Genomic DNA, 13368 nt, shown 5'->3' with positions numbered 1-13368 from the left:
GCTATATAACGATATAACTGTATTATTTCCTTGTTCCTCTCGGTCTGTGGGTGCAGTCCATATCCTTTCTCTGGCTGGGCGTGGGTTGCTGCGTTCACCTGCGCTGGTGGCAGTGACTGCATCAGGCGTTTCAGGGGGGGATCGGAGGCGCTTGGGCGGGAGAAGGTGGCTGCTAGAGAGCTTTTCTCCGGTTCCCCGCTGTCTCCTCGATGGTTTTTCTCCCGTTCCCCGCTGGCCCGTCACGGCTCGGAGCCTCCCGGCTGCGGCCTGGCCCGCGGCCCAGCGGGGGCGCCCGAGCACCGCGGCGGCCGCGCCTGGAGCCTTCCTTCGGCTTCGCGTGTGGCCGCTTGGGGACGCGACGTACGCTTGAAACCCGTTTTTTTCTGTATCGGAGTCGTTGCTTTTTATTTTCCCACCGCCCCCCCTTTTTCTTATTTTCATTTTTTCCTTTTTTTTATTTATTTATTTTTTTTTTTTTCTTGTGAGAAGTATTTCAGAGGAGCAGCGGCTCCTCTGATGCTCTTCCGAACAGCCCACTTGTGACCCCTTGGTTGCCTCTTACAGCATAGCTGTGTATTGTAAGGGTCACTTTGCCTCGGGACGCCTGCACATTGACCTTATCTCAGCAGCTGACGTGCAAAATAAGCAAATTAGTGGTTGTTCAGACATTTAATCTAAAATTGGATACCATTAGCTGGTGAAATAAACCTTTGATCTCTTTGGGTTGAAAATACCAGCACCTTGCCCCTCTGGAATAACTCAGCACTGCTGGGAGGCTCAGGGTCATTATGGGACTCTTCAGTCTGCTGGATTGCTTCACCAGAGTTTAATTTCATTATCAAGCAATTTAATCCATTTTATCTTTACTTTTAATGAAAAGAATATTCTAACATTTCTCGCTTTCGAGTCTCTGATAAAGGATTTTTCATTTTTTTTTGAGTGAATTGAGGGCCAGTTGAGGGCCAGTGTTAGTTGCAGTGTCCAGTGCAGCAGAGGAGGAGGAGGTTCAGGCTGAGTCCTTGGTTTGCTTCAGCCACTGGAAGCATCTGGGCTGCCGGGGAGAGCTTCCAGAGGAGATCGTGACAGCAAGGACAGGGATGCTTATCTCTGGAATCTTAGCTTTCAGAGAGCTGACAGTACATCTCTGCTTAGACCACTGTGCTAAAATCTGAGAGCTGTTAATCTTGTGCAAAGAAGGCAGATCTGTTCAGGTTTTACCTGTAGAAATGAAGTGTTTAATGTCATGACTTTTATTTCAGTGAATGTAAGGGCTGAACTGAAAAGTTATGCATTTGTAATGACACTGTCTACATGTCATTTACAAAGAGGGTTCTTCTGTTTTAAAAATTCGGGTTGTATTTGTTTTGTTTTGTGCAATTTTTTTCTCCTTCTGGAGAAATAGTCTGCCAGTTTATTTTTAGTTTATTATGAGAATTTCTAAAGGTGAGGAGGAAAAAACTGAACTCAGTATGCAATTGGTGCAATAAATCAATGAAGAAGTGTTTAAGTGAGCTGCAACGTTGAAGTCTACACTATGTTTTTTGAAAAGTTTTGGATGTCTTGCTCTCCCTAATGGGAAGTACAAGCCACAGTGTGCTGATCTTTTTGTGTATTTTGCCACTGCTTCTTGTGCTAATGTTGGAAGTGGCTTTTGGAAGATGTTAGTTTTGTTAAAAGGTCATTCTTCCTCAGATGTGTTATTACATTATGGAAATTATTTTTATTTCATGCAGGAGGAGCTCAGAGAACTACATGAAGAACCAACTGATCCTCAGGCACAACAGGAAATAATTAACAGCATTGAAGAAGTTTATTTTTCCAATGACTCCTTTGATATTGTGAAGTATGAATTAGAGGTAAGCTATCATCTTGAAAGAAAAAATGGTAACATAACAAAAAATGAAGACCAAAAGTATGCTTGTTTCAATGGGCTATTTTTTGTTTCTTAGATCTTGTATGAGTACAACACTGTACTCCCCTACGTCATCTTGCAGTTGTGTGCAGCTTCTAGCATAGACTATTGGTGCACATATATAGTATATAGTCTCTTCTTTTAATGCAGTAGAGTGTGTTAACAGGCATATTGTAATTTAAACTGAAGTGAAAAAGTCAAGATAGGTGAGGAAACAAATCTTTTCTATATTTTGTGTATTTTTTTAGCAAACTGACAGAGACAATAATTTCTGTGATTGGGTGGTTGTGTGTATACATATATGACGTAAAATAGAGTAACTTTGAGATAATTATAATACTGCATGAAGCAATTATGATCATATATTGTATATTTTAACACTAATTGATTGCAGTATCCATCATTTGAAAAAAATGGATTAATTCTGCAAATTAGATTACAGAAGCCACAAGAATGTTTCTTTAATGAAACTGATTGCCTAGCTAATGCTATGTGTGAGTTAACAACCTTTAATTCTCACTGATTTTAATTTATTAAATGCAGAGGCTTCCTCCAGTACTTAGTCTTCAAGAACTGGAAGAGTACAGAGATAAACTAAAACAACAGCAAGCTGCTGTAAGTAAAAGTTTTTTCCTCTGTACTCTTACACAATTTGTTGTCTTGTCTGTAAGTCTAGCAAGAAATGTAACTGAAAAAAATTTGATTTCTTAACACATCAGATTTTTTAAACTAAGTATTTTTTTAACATCATGTTGTGTGCTTTTATAGTGGAAAATCATCACTAAATCATATAATCATATGAAATGATGAAAGTAAATCTTAGTGTTAAGTATTGTAACAAAGAGCAAATGTGCTAAATTTCTTTAGAAACTTGACTTTTTGAAAGTTTATCTTGTAATGTTCAACACAGTGCTGAATAGTGGACTAGTGGGACTTCTGGCAATGAGGGATTTCTGGCAATGTAAGACTTAAAATGTTTTAAAAACTCTCTCCTTGAAGATGCTATTTTCTCTTACTTTTCATTTGCCAATATGTTAATTGTTCACAAGGGTTTCTAGGGAACACAGATACAGTTATTATGTAATAAACCAAATGAAATGTAATGAGTAGTAACTGTGAGGTATGAGGCAAAATTGGAGTTGCAGCATTTGAAAGGTGCTTGTTATGTTGCAGAATTTTAAATTTTCTATTCATATGTTAATTGTTCTGTTACTCTTTTGAGATGAATAACATGGTGCAGGAAACAAATCTATTAATTGTGGCATTTGGAGAGTATCTGCAAGTAAAATAGAAGTAATAATCCTAATTCATGTCTTCAAATAAATGAAATGTATAGAGAATCTTGCGTTGTTAACAATACATAAATCAAGTGCCTTCTGCCTTAAACTGCTTTCCCCATAATACACCTATGAAGTTTTGTGAAAGAGTAGTAAGAAGTTGAGGAAATGAATATTCTGTGTTTCTCACCAAGATTTGTAAGGACAGAAATTGGAAGTGCATGAGAGGTAGTAATTTTTTTGGAATGTTTGTCTATGTGATGGTGGTAGGGTTTTTTTTTTAATTTTAAGAGGACATCATGTGGAGACCTTTTTTTGCAAGAAAGTGCTCTCAAGACTGAGACAACTTGAGTGAGCTATGCTGCATAATCCTGATATGTGTTGTCAATGTCTTGGCCATTTTTTGCTTGCAGGATGCGAACTGGCTGCAGCTGAGGGAGTAGTTTCAGGGCATGGCTGCTGCCATGAAATGTTTGAACTGAAATGTGCATGCAGCTAATGAATAATAGGAAAGAGAACTGAGCACAAGGCTTCCAGTAAATATGGCCAGATGTGTCTTTTAGAATACAAACAGGCAAAAGCTCTCAAAGCCAAAACTTTTGACAAGAAACATGTGCCCAGTTCTTCCCTCACCAACTTCCCCCAGTCAGGATTGGTCCTTGCTTGTTTCTTTCTTAATTTCATCAAAATGTGTTTCTGGTATAGGAAGGAATTATTTCCTCCTTGAGCGTGTGCCAAAGTGCTAAAATTTCTTATATGCTGTGTTTTGTGTCCTTATGTCGTATTTTCAGGTTGAGTGTGAGAGACTGTTGCATGTTTGTTTCTTGTGTCTCAGTTATTATACATTTATCTTGTGATAGGTCATTTAGAGAACTGTCTGCCTTAAAGGACGTTAGTGTCTTTCACGGAAGACAAAACTGCAGAATGTTGTATGTTGTTAGTTCAGTCCTAAAAATATTTTAATGGTGAATAGATTATTAGGTAGAGGATTCAAGAAGCCTGTTGACATATTACGCAATGGCTCTGCTTCTGCAAAAAACTAAATACTGCCTTTTTCACTTCAGTGTCTGTACCTGCAGCTGGCAGAGGAATTTACAATAATAGTTTGGAGATAATACCAACTTCTAAATTCTTCTAATGCAAAGCACTTATATGAGTGTGAATTACAGGTGCTAGAGCTCTGATCTTTAACAACTTACTGCTTTTGCACAGCTGATCTTGGTCATCCTGTTGTTTTCAGGGTCACTATAGACTTATTTTCTGTAGTTTTCTCAATAGTTTTCCATTCCACTGGAAGGATCCCAACTTGCTCAAACATTTTTTAATGTATGTATCATAACAACTTTAATTTGTAATTGTCTTGTTACAGACAATTTGGATTAGAAAGGCTTTTTAGTTGTATGTCTGCTGGACTTCATTTTAATTAGTGGTCTCATATCCTTCGCTATGTTGTTTTTTCCTTAGGAGATGAAATACTTTTTACTGATGTGATTAAGAAAGAGAAAATTGTTTGTCCCTTCAGCAAACGTTGTTGGCAGGCGTTGATAACCACGGTCACATTCAGTGCTAGCAGCTGCAGTTCAGGATTCCAAGACTGAGCACAACACAATTGTATGGAAGATGCCAAAAGGGGTGTGACAGCTTGGAAATAAATGAAGTATCTGGCGATAGTATTGCTCATCTGAAAAAGTATCTGAGGGCTTGGACCCTCAGAAAGAAAAGTAGTATCACTAAGTACTGGGAAAGAAAAAAAAGTGCCTGTGGCAGGTGCTTGTTAGTGTTGAGGTAGTTATTAGTCAAGGGTAACTGAGGACTTGCAAAACAAAAAGAGTGTAGAAACTGAAAATAAATGTATCTTTTATTCATGTATACTGCTTGAACGTTGCTTAACAGTACTAGAGCATTGACTATCTAGCAGATATATCCATGTTCTAAAGTTTTTTACAGGTACAGGACTAGAATGAAGAATACGTTGAAAAAAGAAGGTGAAAATTTCACAGTGCATAGACTGGAGTGAAGAAATTTTCTTAAGAGACCCAGGGTCATGTTGGCTTGTGTAGCATTTGGCTTGATAATATCCTATCCTGACCCCACCTCACTCTGGAGTGGTTCTTCTGCTGTCCTGCAGAGGAAGGATTTATTAGTTATGGAACAACTAAAAGGTTAAGAACAACTGAACAGTTTTAAAATTGCTCTGTGCGTCTGGCTTGCTTTTGATATGGAAAGAGGAAAACATAGCTGGGTATATGCTCCTTGTCCCTGATGACACTGGAATATTGCAAAGAGTATTTATGTGCAAGTGCTCTTCCAGAGGATGGGAATTGAGCTGGTGGAGCCAACATAAGATTGTTTCAGGAATGCTGATTGAAGAGCTCAAATCTGTGCTATGTTTAGGCAAACATAGCAGTCAAGCAGTCAAGTTTACAAAAACCTCTTTGTTTCTCTCTGCCAGTAGTGCATTGTGGGCTGGCTGTCATAGCCAGTTTTATTTTATTTCCACTTCTGGGAGTATTGTTCCCCCAAAAGGATATAGAGCAATACCAATAATTCCTTTGTCATGTATGAAACCAGTTCTTAAATATGTTTAGTCCCTGATGGAAAACAAAACTAAATACACTATTCTCAAGCTGGCGTTTATAAGACTGTTACTGTTGGATTTCTTTTTAAGCTTCTGTGTTTGTGGACAAGAGATTGATTAAGGTAGCAATGCCCAGTTTTTAAATTCAATACAGACAGCAGCTCTCAGGAGTGTTCTACTTAGAATACTCAGAGAATGGAGAAAATTTTAAAATATACATATTCTGTGTTCTAAAGAAAGGGTATAATATGTAGAGGATGCATATTCATTTTGGCATAGTTTTACTTTAATGCAGTATCGGTCTCAAAGATAAGTGTTCTTATGTTAAATGTGTTGTGGTTTAACTCTAGATGGCAATGAAGTATCACACAGCCTCTCACTCACTTCTCCACCAGTGGGATGGGGGGAGAATGGGAGGAGTAAAAGTGAAAAAGCTCATGGGTTGAGATAAAGGTAGATAATGCAGAAGAAATAGCTAAAAATAGGTAAAGCAAAAGCAACTGAAGCAAAACAGGGAATTAATTCACTGCTTTTCATGAGCAGGCAGCTGTTCAGCCTTCTACAGGAGAGCAGGGCTCTATCATGTGTAGCATTTATTTTTGAAGACAAATGCCATCACTCTGAGCATCCTTCCCTTCCTTCTTCTCCCCAAACTGTATGTGCTGGTCATGACGCCGTACATTTAGGATATCCCATGGGTCAGTTGAGTCAGCTGCCTCAGCTGTGTCCCCTCTCAGAGGTTTGTGCACCCCCACCCCACTTGCTGGTGAGGTGGTTCGAGGAATAGAAAAGGCCTTGATTCTCTGCAGGCACTGCTCAACTGAAACACCTCTGTGTTATCAAAATGGTTTCAGCTCAAGTACTTTGGAGAAAATTGAATACCCCAGCCCAAGCCAGCACACCATGCTGTGTCATTAGCTTAAATTTGTAGTGTAGCAATAGCATGAGCAAAATGTAAACACTTGCAGTACCCCAAATTATTTCTATTTGCTTTTCTAGCATGTTCATTAACAAGTAGAGAGTTAAGTGAGTAGTCTAAAAATGCGCACTAATTGCTAGATGGACTTGTGAACATTTCTCTTATCTTCGTTCTAAGGAAAGCTCATCATAACTTTTACAATTTTTTTATATGTTGTTGTGGAATATTTGTTAATAAATGCAGAATGTTAATAAATGCAGAATGTAATGGTAGAGAATCATAAGCTTGTAGAACTTTATTGTGGGCATGGCCTATGTAATTGAGATTGCTATGTATCACATGGAGTGTTCTTCTTTTTAAGGTATCTAAAAAAGTTGCAGATTTAATCCTTGAAAAACAGCCTGCATATGTTGAGGTAAGACAACTAACAATTTTCAAGAATAAACTGCTCAATTTTGTGCTGTTATAATGCTGCAGTTTTGTCGTTACAGTGATTTGTAGTAGGGGTGCTAGTGCCTGGTTAGAACCAGCTCTTTTGTATGCTAAAGCTCTGTCTCTATAGTGAAAACCAGCGGTGTATTGAGTTGAAAGTCCTTAAGATGATAAAGATTCTGTAATATGGTCATTTTACAAGGCCTTCTGAAGAATTCAGGAATTCACAGGATTAGCTAATACCTGTAACAGACTTGGAGCAGGAGCTGCTTTATTGCCCCTGTTTAGGAGTGGTGTCACATCTTATTCCATAAGAGAAAGCAGTAGTGATCTTTCTTAAGATCACTTACCTGCCACTAATCACAGGCAGTTGTGAGAATCACAGAGTCACAGAATATGTCATGTTGGAGGGACCCACTAGGATCATCAAGTTCAACTCCTGTCCCTGCAGAGAACCATCCCCTAAAGTCACACTGTGTACCCGGGAGTAATGTCCAAACAATTCTGCAAAGTGAAAATGGTGATTGTTAGTAAGTTAGTCTGAGAATGGTGAATACTTTTGTTTGTGTACAGCGCCTTACATCACCATTGTTGTACTGGTGATTATGGCAATTCTTTGGGCAAGAAGCTGGAGAGAGTGTGGAAGAGCAAAGATGGCTTCCTGGCTGTTAACCTGTGGTAGATGTCATGGAGCTGCAGTAATTTTCCTCATAATCCAGAGGACACAACATCCTTTTTGTTCTCTTGCTCTTATGGCCAGTGCATCCAGCCTTAGTGAAGTTGCCATCTGTGCTCTGGCATCATTACCTGGGGAAAGGAGTGCTGCTGTTTAAAGAACAGTGTGGGGAGGGGAGAAGTGACCATTGCTTGCATCATCTCCTTCGATAGCAGGTGGAAGAAAAAGGCTGTAACAGTAAAGTTGTTTCAGTTTTAGTTAAAAGGGTGATGAGGTGGGAGGCTATTGCAGAAAGAGGCTGGTAAGTGCAACTGTACAGTAAGAGCTACTGGTTGAGTCTTCACAAGATCATGTAGAAGGGGAAGAAGGGGTAATTGTATGGTATAAAAATATTCAGGTATTATTTCACTGTTGTGTGGGTTTGGAATTGATAGTTTTGAGTGAGTGCTGCTTTTCCTGAATCCAGCAGCTTCACCTTGAAAACCTCTCACTGCATAATGGAACTGCAGCAAATGTTCTTGCATTTTGCTGTGTAATGCTAATGTTCTTATTGCAGACATCTTAGTGAGGTGAACCTATTTCATACCTAGAAGTGCTTTCAGATATTCCAAAAGACAGTTAAAAATCCCTTGTGCCAGTAAAAATCTTAAAAAAACCTTTCCTTAAATGCTTTTGTGCCTGATTAAGTCAATAATCCTTCAGTGTTACTTACAGGCACAGACCTGCACAGAATTATTCTTGTCAGTAGACTTTTTGGAGATTTCTGGTGGGCATTTAGTGAATCACTTTCCCACTGATTCACTAAATGAACCTCCTGCTGTGCTGTGTGAACTTGCAATGGCAGCTCCAGTTCAACTACAGTAACAAATCATTATAAGAACCAAAAATGCAATTGAACACATATCCTGGACACATTTTCACTGTGCAAAATGTAGTTTAGGGGTATTATGGTTTGAAGCCCATGCCTAATGTGAAGTACTGGTCTAACAGGCACTCCTGTGGCCACAAGATGCATGGCACAGAGGCAGGGTAAGGGATTTACAGTTTTCTGTTCTTGGATGAAAGACTGTTTTTGAGAAGAGGAAAATTGTATTCAGCCCTAAATGGTGGGCAGAAGACTCCCTCTTTGGGAACATTTAGACTGCACTCTCTTCCCATTCCTCTTCATCCAGTTGTGTTTGAAAAAGAGATTTTACAGAGTCTTTGCAAGAAGGAGGACTGGAGTGGAGTTGCTCCTTATTGTATGTGTTTCCTCATGAACATGGGAACAATGGCTTTTTGAGTAGCTGTGGTATTTGCAAAGTATGTTTTTAGGGAGAAGTAGGTATTGAGGAAAGTAATCTTCAAGTTTGGTTTCTTAAGATATTTTGCATATCAGCAACGAGGCTGTCATTTATAAGAAGGCAACACTGGTAACATAAAGGAGCAGGTTGTGGTGGAAGATGCAGCTTAGTGATTTGGAGACTGACTGGGAGCTGATCTAAAGCTGAACTGAACTTTGAACTCATTTTTGTTTGTCATATTATTAGAATTAAATGAGTTTTCAAAGTGAAAATCTCGCTTCTCATGGAAAGCACTTGATATATTTTGAATTGATTAGCAGAATTAAAAGATAAAATAAACCTCCCCTGCCAAAAAAAACCAACCCCAAAAACCATAAAAACCCTCAAACAAACAAACAAAACTCTTTTTTCTGTAGCCTGGGGAAAGAATGCATTTTTCTGCAGAGCTGTTCTAACAAAAGAAATCCTAATAATTATATTAAAACATTTATTTTTTTCAAGGAGTTGAGATTATGCTAGGCACTTCCCTAAGTCAAAATCAAGCTAAATTCAGGTCACCTCTGCTGAAGAGTTTTCAGCTGAAAGTCAACAAGATACAATTAACATTCATTATGATGTGACATCTATTAAATTGGTGGAACACAAGTGCTTCTAAACAAGAAGATGCTGTGTGAAACATAATTTGAGTTTTTTGTTTTGCTGCTCTCAGGCATATTAATGCAAATTAAACCCTGTGGTTCTATCCCTGAAGCTTTGATCATTCTGTTGTGATGCATTAATGGTATAGAAGTTTTTAGACTAAATGTGCAATATATAAATGTAGAGGGCCCCACTGCAATGAAAACATATTTCAACTGTCTTATCTTCAAAAGAGAATTGTATTTCAAAATATAGTTTATGTGAATGTTACATTGCAGTACTTAGTGTATATAAAATGATGAAACAAATAATATATGAAGTAACTCCACAAAGTCATTATAATATCTCAAGAGAAATGTACTAATCAGTAGTCTTCACTGGTGTGTAACTTGTTTTGTATTTGTTTAACTTGTATATTTGTTTAACCTGTTGTCTCTCTGTAGGAACTTGAACGTGTTACGTCATTGCAGACTGGCCTTCAGCTAGCAGCAGTTATTTGCACAAATGGAAGAAGGTATCTTCCTTAAGGAACTACAGAGATTGAGAGTGGGGAAGTATTTAACAGGAAATCTGTAAACCCAGGAAGTTTGCTAGCTGATGACATTTCCTGTTCATGTGCTGAATGTTATTAGCAGTAGTAGTTAGAGATACTAAAACAGTTGCAAACTCTTGCAGCTTTCACTTTTGCAGTTGGTAGTTTTCTTTGAAGCAGAAAGCTTTGGAGATACACAGACAAGTGCAGAAGGGAGGATGTACCTTCTTAGTACATTTATTGTACCATTCTGTTGGTACAATCTCATTTTCTGAGTTCCCCTAACAATGCTGACAGCCTTATCTTCTACCATGTATTTTGTTGGACTTGTTAGAATTGATTGGAAGTAAGTTTTATTTTATGAATTGTTGAAGATTATGTTAATTTTTACCTTGCAGACACCTGAATATAGCAAAGGAAGGGTTCACACAAACTAGTTTGGGGCTCCTTGCAAATCAGAGGAAACGACAGTTGCTTATTGGACTGCTGAAATCTCTGAGAACAATTAAAACACTGGTATGTACAGTTGTTTTAGTTCAGTAGCAAATATTTTTCTTAATTCCTGCATAGTAATGACTGGATTTTTTTTTTTTTTTTTTTTTTTAGCAAAGAACTGATGTGCGTTTGAGTGAGATGTTGGAGGTAAGTCCCCAGCAGACTGGTATAATTTGAAGCTATTCTACGTCTACATTTGTAGTCATCTTAATTTTTGTCTTGCAAACAGGGTGTGTGCATGGGATAAAATTATATTTTTATTCTTCTTTTAAACTGAGAAAACCTATATATCAAATTAGATAGCCCTGCTGCCGGGGGACAGTATTTTCTATCAAAAACTCATTCCTCCTTTACGTCTGGGCACTGAAGCTTGAGTTAGTTCAGTAAAATTTTGTGCGGTCTTCACTTAGCTCTGCTCTCAACTTATACCTGTTTTCTTTAGCTTGATACTTGGGGAAGAAAAAAAGATGAGAGATTTACCTGATTGTTGATAAGCTGGGTCTGTATCAAGAATTTCTATTGATATATTACAATGTAAATCTATAGATGGGCTCCCTGCTCAGCATTTTATTTGTAAATGCAGTAGCCTTTTGTCCTTATTCATTGGGTTGGCTTTTTAATTCAGTTGTAGAAAACATTGCAACATGCAGGCCATGACACTGAAAATTCTTATGCTGTTATATATAGTGGCTAAAAATGCAGTAGATAGTGTACAGAGGAAAATAGGATCTTGTCTTAAGGTGATGAATTGTATGAAAGGAAGCCTCAGGATTTTATTGACAGCTGTAGTACTTGTAGTGTAACAATTTCGACTTACAAGTTTACCAGATATTTTCAGCTAATACTGGAAGGAATGTCATGATGACAATCCCCAGTTATTAAATTTGGAAATGGAATCTTAATAGTTTCAGCTTTCAAGATTCTGTGAATTAAATTCCATCTTGAGTAAGTCACCTTGTGTCAGCAAACTTTCTTACTCTTTACCAAGCAAAATGGCACTCATTTTCAGGTGGCATAAAGGCTTTCTGCTCTGTACGATGATTTTCTTTTAATTTCTGTGCTGTGTTTTGCTTCCCAGGAAATTAACTCTTCACTGTCTACTGGCAGGAGTTGTCCTGAGGAAGTGTGGTTGTTACATTCACACACAGACCCTAATGTCTGATTACCATAATTGCTCAGTGATTTTTAAGGGCTGGAACTGCTGTTTTGGCAGAGTGTGGTTGTAGAGCTGTGCTCAGTGTCTGCTCCCAGTAAGTTATTCCAGCTACTGGCCCATTTATTTTCTGTACTCCTAGAAGTTAGTAGGTTGATTCGAATATGCATGAGAGATATTAGTAGCCACTCAGAGAAGAGCATTTTGAAAGGGTTCCCAATTAAAAAAAGACCTGGAATGAAGTTATGGTAGCTTACAGGGCTGAGCTGCATCTGGAATATATTAGTAATATATTTTATGCAAGCAGGCTTTCTGATGTGAGCCATGTTAGACTTAATGGAGCAAGTACTAGGTTTCCAGTGGAGAGAAATATAAAGAGCTAAAAATGCAGCAGTCCTTTTAGACTAGTGTGCTGTTCTGTTTTCATCTAATGGATAATGTATTTAGGGTTTTTTAATGTTTTTTAGTTAAATTTGATCTGCATTAGAACATTTCTGGTAAAACCAATTTCATTTCAGAAACTCCTCTATGATAATAGCTGAATATGGATTACCCTTGCGTTTTTGCTCTTCAATCAATGATTGAAATTCCAGTAACAGCTTTGCATTTGAGCTCTCTAAAGCACGTAATATAACAGATGTAATTATGACAAAACCCAGAAGCTCTTAACTATTAAAGATAGTTTCTCTTCTTCCAAGGTTCTTTCTGGTCTCATGTCTAATAGAATACAAAAATAATAAGTATATCTGAGGCAATGCCCATGTCTTGTTGGTAGGATCCTTGGGTTTTACATTTTTGTGTGTATGTTTTTGTTTTATCCTCATAATATTTCCTCATTGAGCTGTCTACCTATATAATTCTTATATATTAGGAAAATGCATCCATAGTGTATTCTTTGTTTCCTGAGGCCTTCTGTGAGTCAATTGTGTTTAAGCTAATTTCTAATGAGCTGGATGTGTCAATTTAAATAGTGTTTATTTGGGTATATTGTTGGGAGTGTCTTCCTTGTCTCCTTTTATGTTTTATAAAGGATGGGAATAGGCTGCCAGTGCCTGAATTAACCTCTTTCCATGCCCATTAATAGATTACTGGGAAGATGTTAGTTGTTCTGTAATAAAAACTTGGTGATGTATTTTTATGTATTTAATACAGCAAGTTGTTTGCATGAGGTAATGTAATACCTAGTGTTTTCAGATGTTGCTAATTCTAATCTACCTGCACATCAAGTGCTGCAGTAGACCCTCACTCTTTAACTTTACTGTGGAGATAGGAGAGGTAAAATGTTTTATTCCTAATGTTTATACATAAGCATGCAAGAAAAATGGGTATTGCGCTGTTGCTTCAGATGAGCTTTCAATTGTATTTTATCCTAAGGAAGAGGATTATCCAGGAGCTATTCAACTCTGCTTGGAATGCCAGAAAGCTGCCAGCACTTTCAAACACTACAGTTGTATAAGGTAGGATGACATTGT

At 37.9% G+C, this 13368-nt stretch overlaps 1 protein-coding gene across 1 annotated transcript in view; it reads left to right on the top strand.

The window, feature by feature from the left end:
- VPS50 (VPS50 subunit of EARP/GARPII complex) overlaps nucleotides 1-13368 on the top strand; it is an 80086-nt gene that overhangs the window by 8028 nt on the left and 58690 nt on the right. Inside the window, exons 3-9 of the mRNA XM_041408816.1 lie at nucleotides 1734-1856; nucleotides 2456-2527; nucleotides 7048-7101; nucleotides 10160-10230; nucleotides 10647-10764; nucleotides 10855-10890; nucleotides 13271-13353. Coding sequence (XP_041264750.1) covers nucleotides 1734-1856; nucleotides 2456-2527; nucleotides 7048-7101; nucleotides 10160-10230; nucleotides 10647-10764; nucleotides 10855-10890; nucleotides 13271-13353 — 557 coding nt within the window. The remainder of the gene's footprint in view (nucleotides 1-1733; nucleotides 1857-2455; nucleotides 2528-7047; nucleotides 7102-10159; nucleotides 10231-10646; nucleotides 10765-10854; nucleotides 10891-13270; nucleotides 13354-13368) is intronic.

The sequence above is a fragment of the Onychostruthus taczanowskii genome, unplaced genomic scaffold (assembly GCF_017590055.1).
Source record: "Onychostruthus taczanowskii isolate IOZ18803 unplaced genomic scaffold, ASM1759005v1 scaffold3, whole genome shotgun sequence".
Taxonomy (NCBI): domain Eukaryota; kingdom Metazoa; phylum Chordata; class Aves; order Passeriformes; family Passeridae; genus Onychostruthus; species Onychostruthus taczanowskii.
This window is presented reverse-complemented; position numbering and strand designations above follow the sequence as displayed.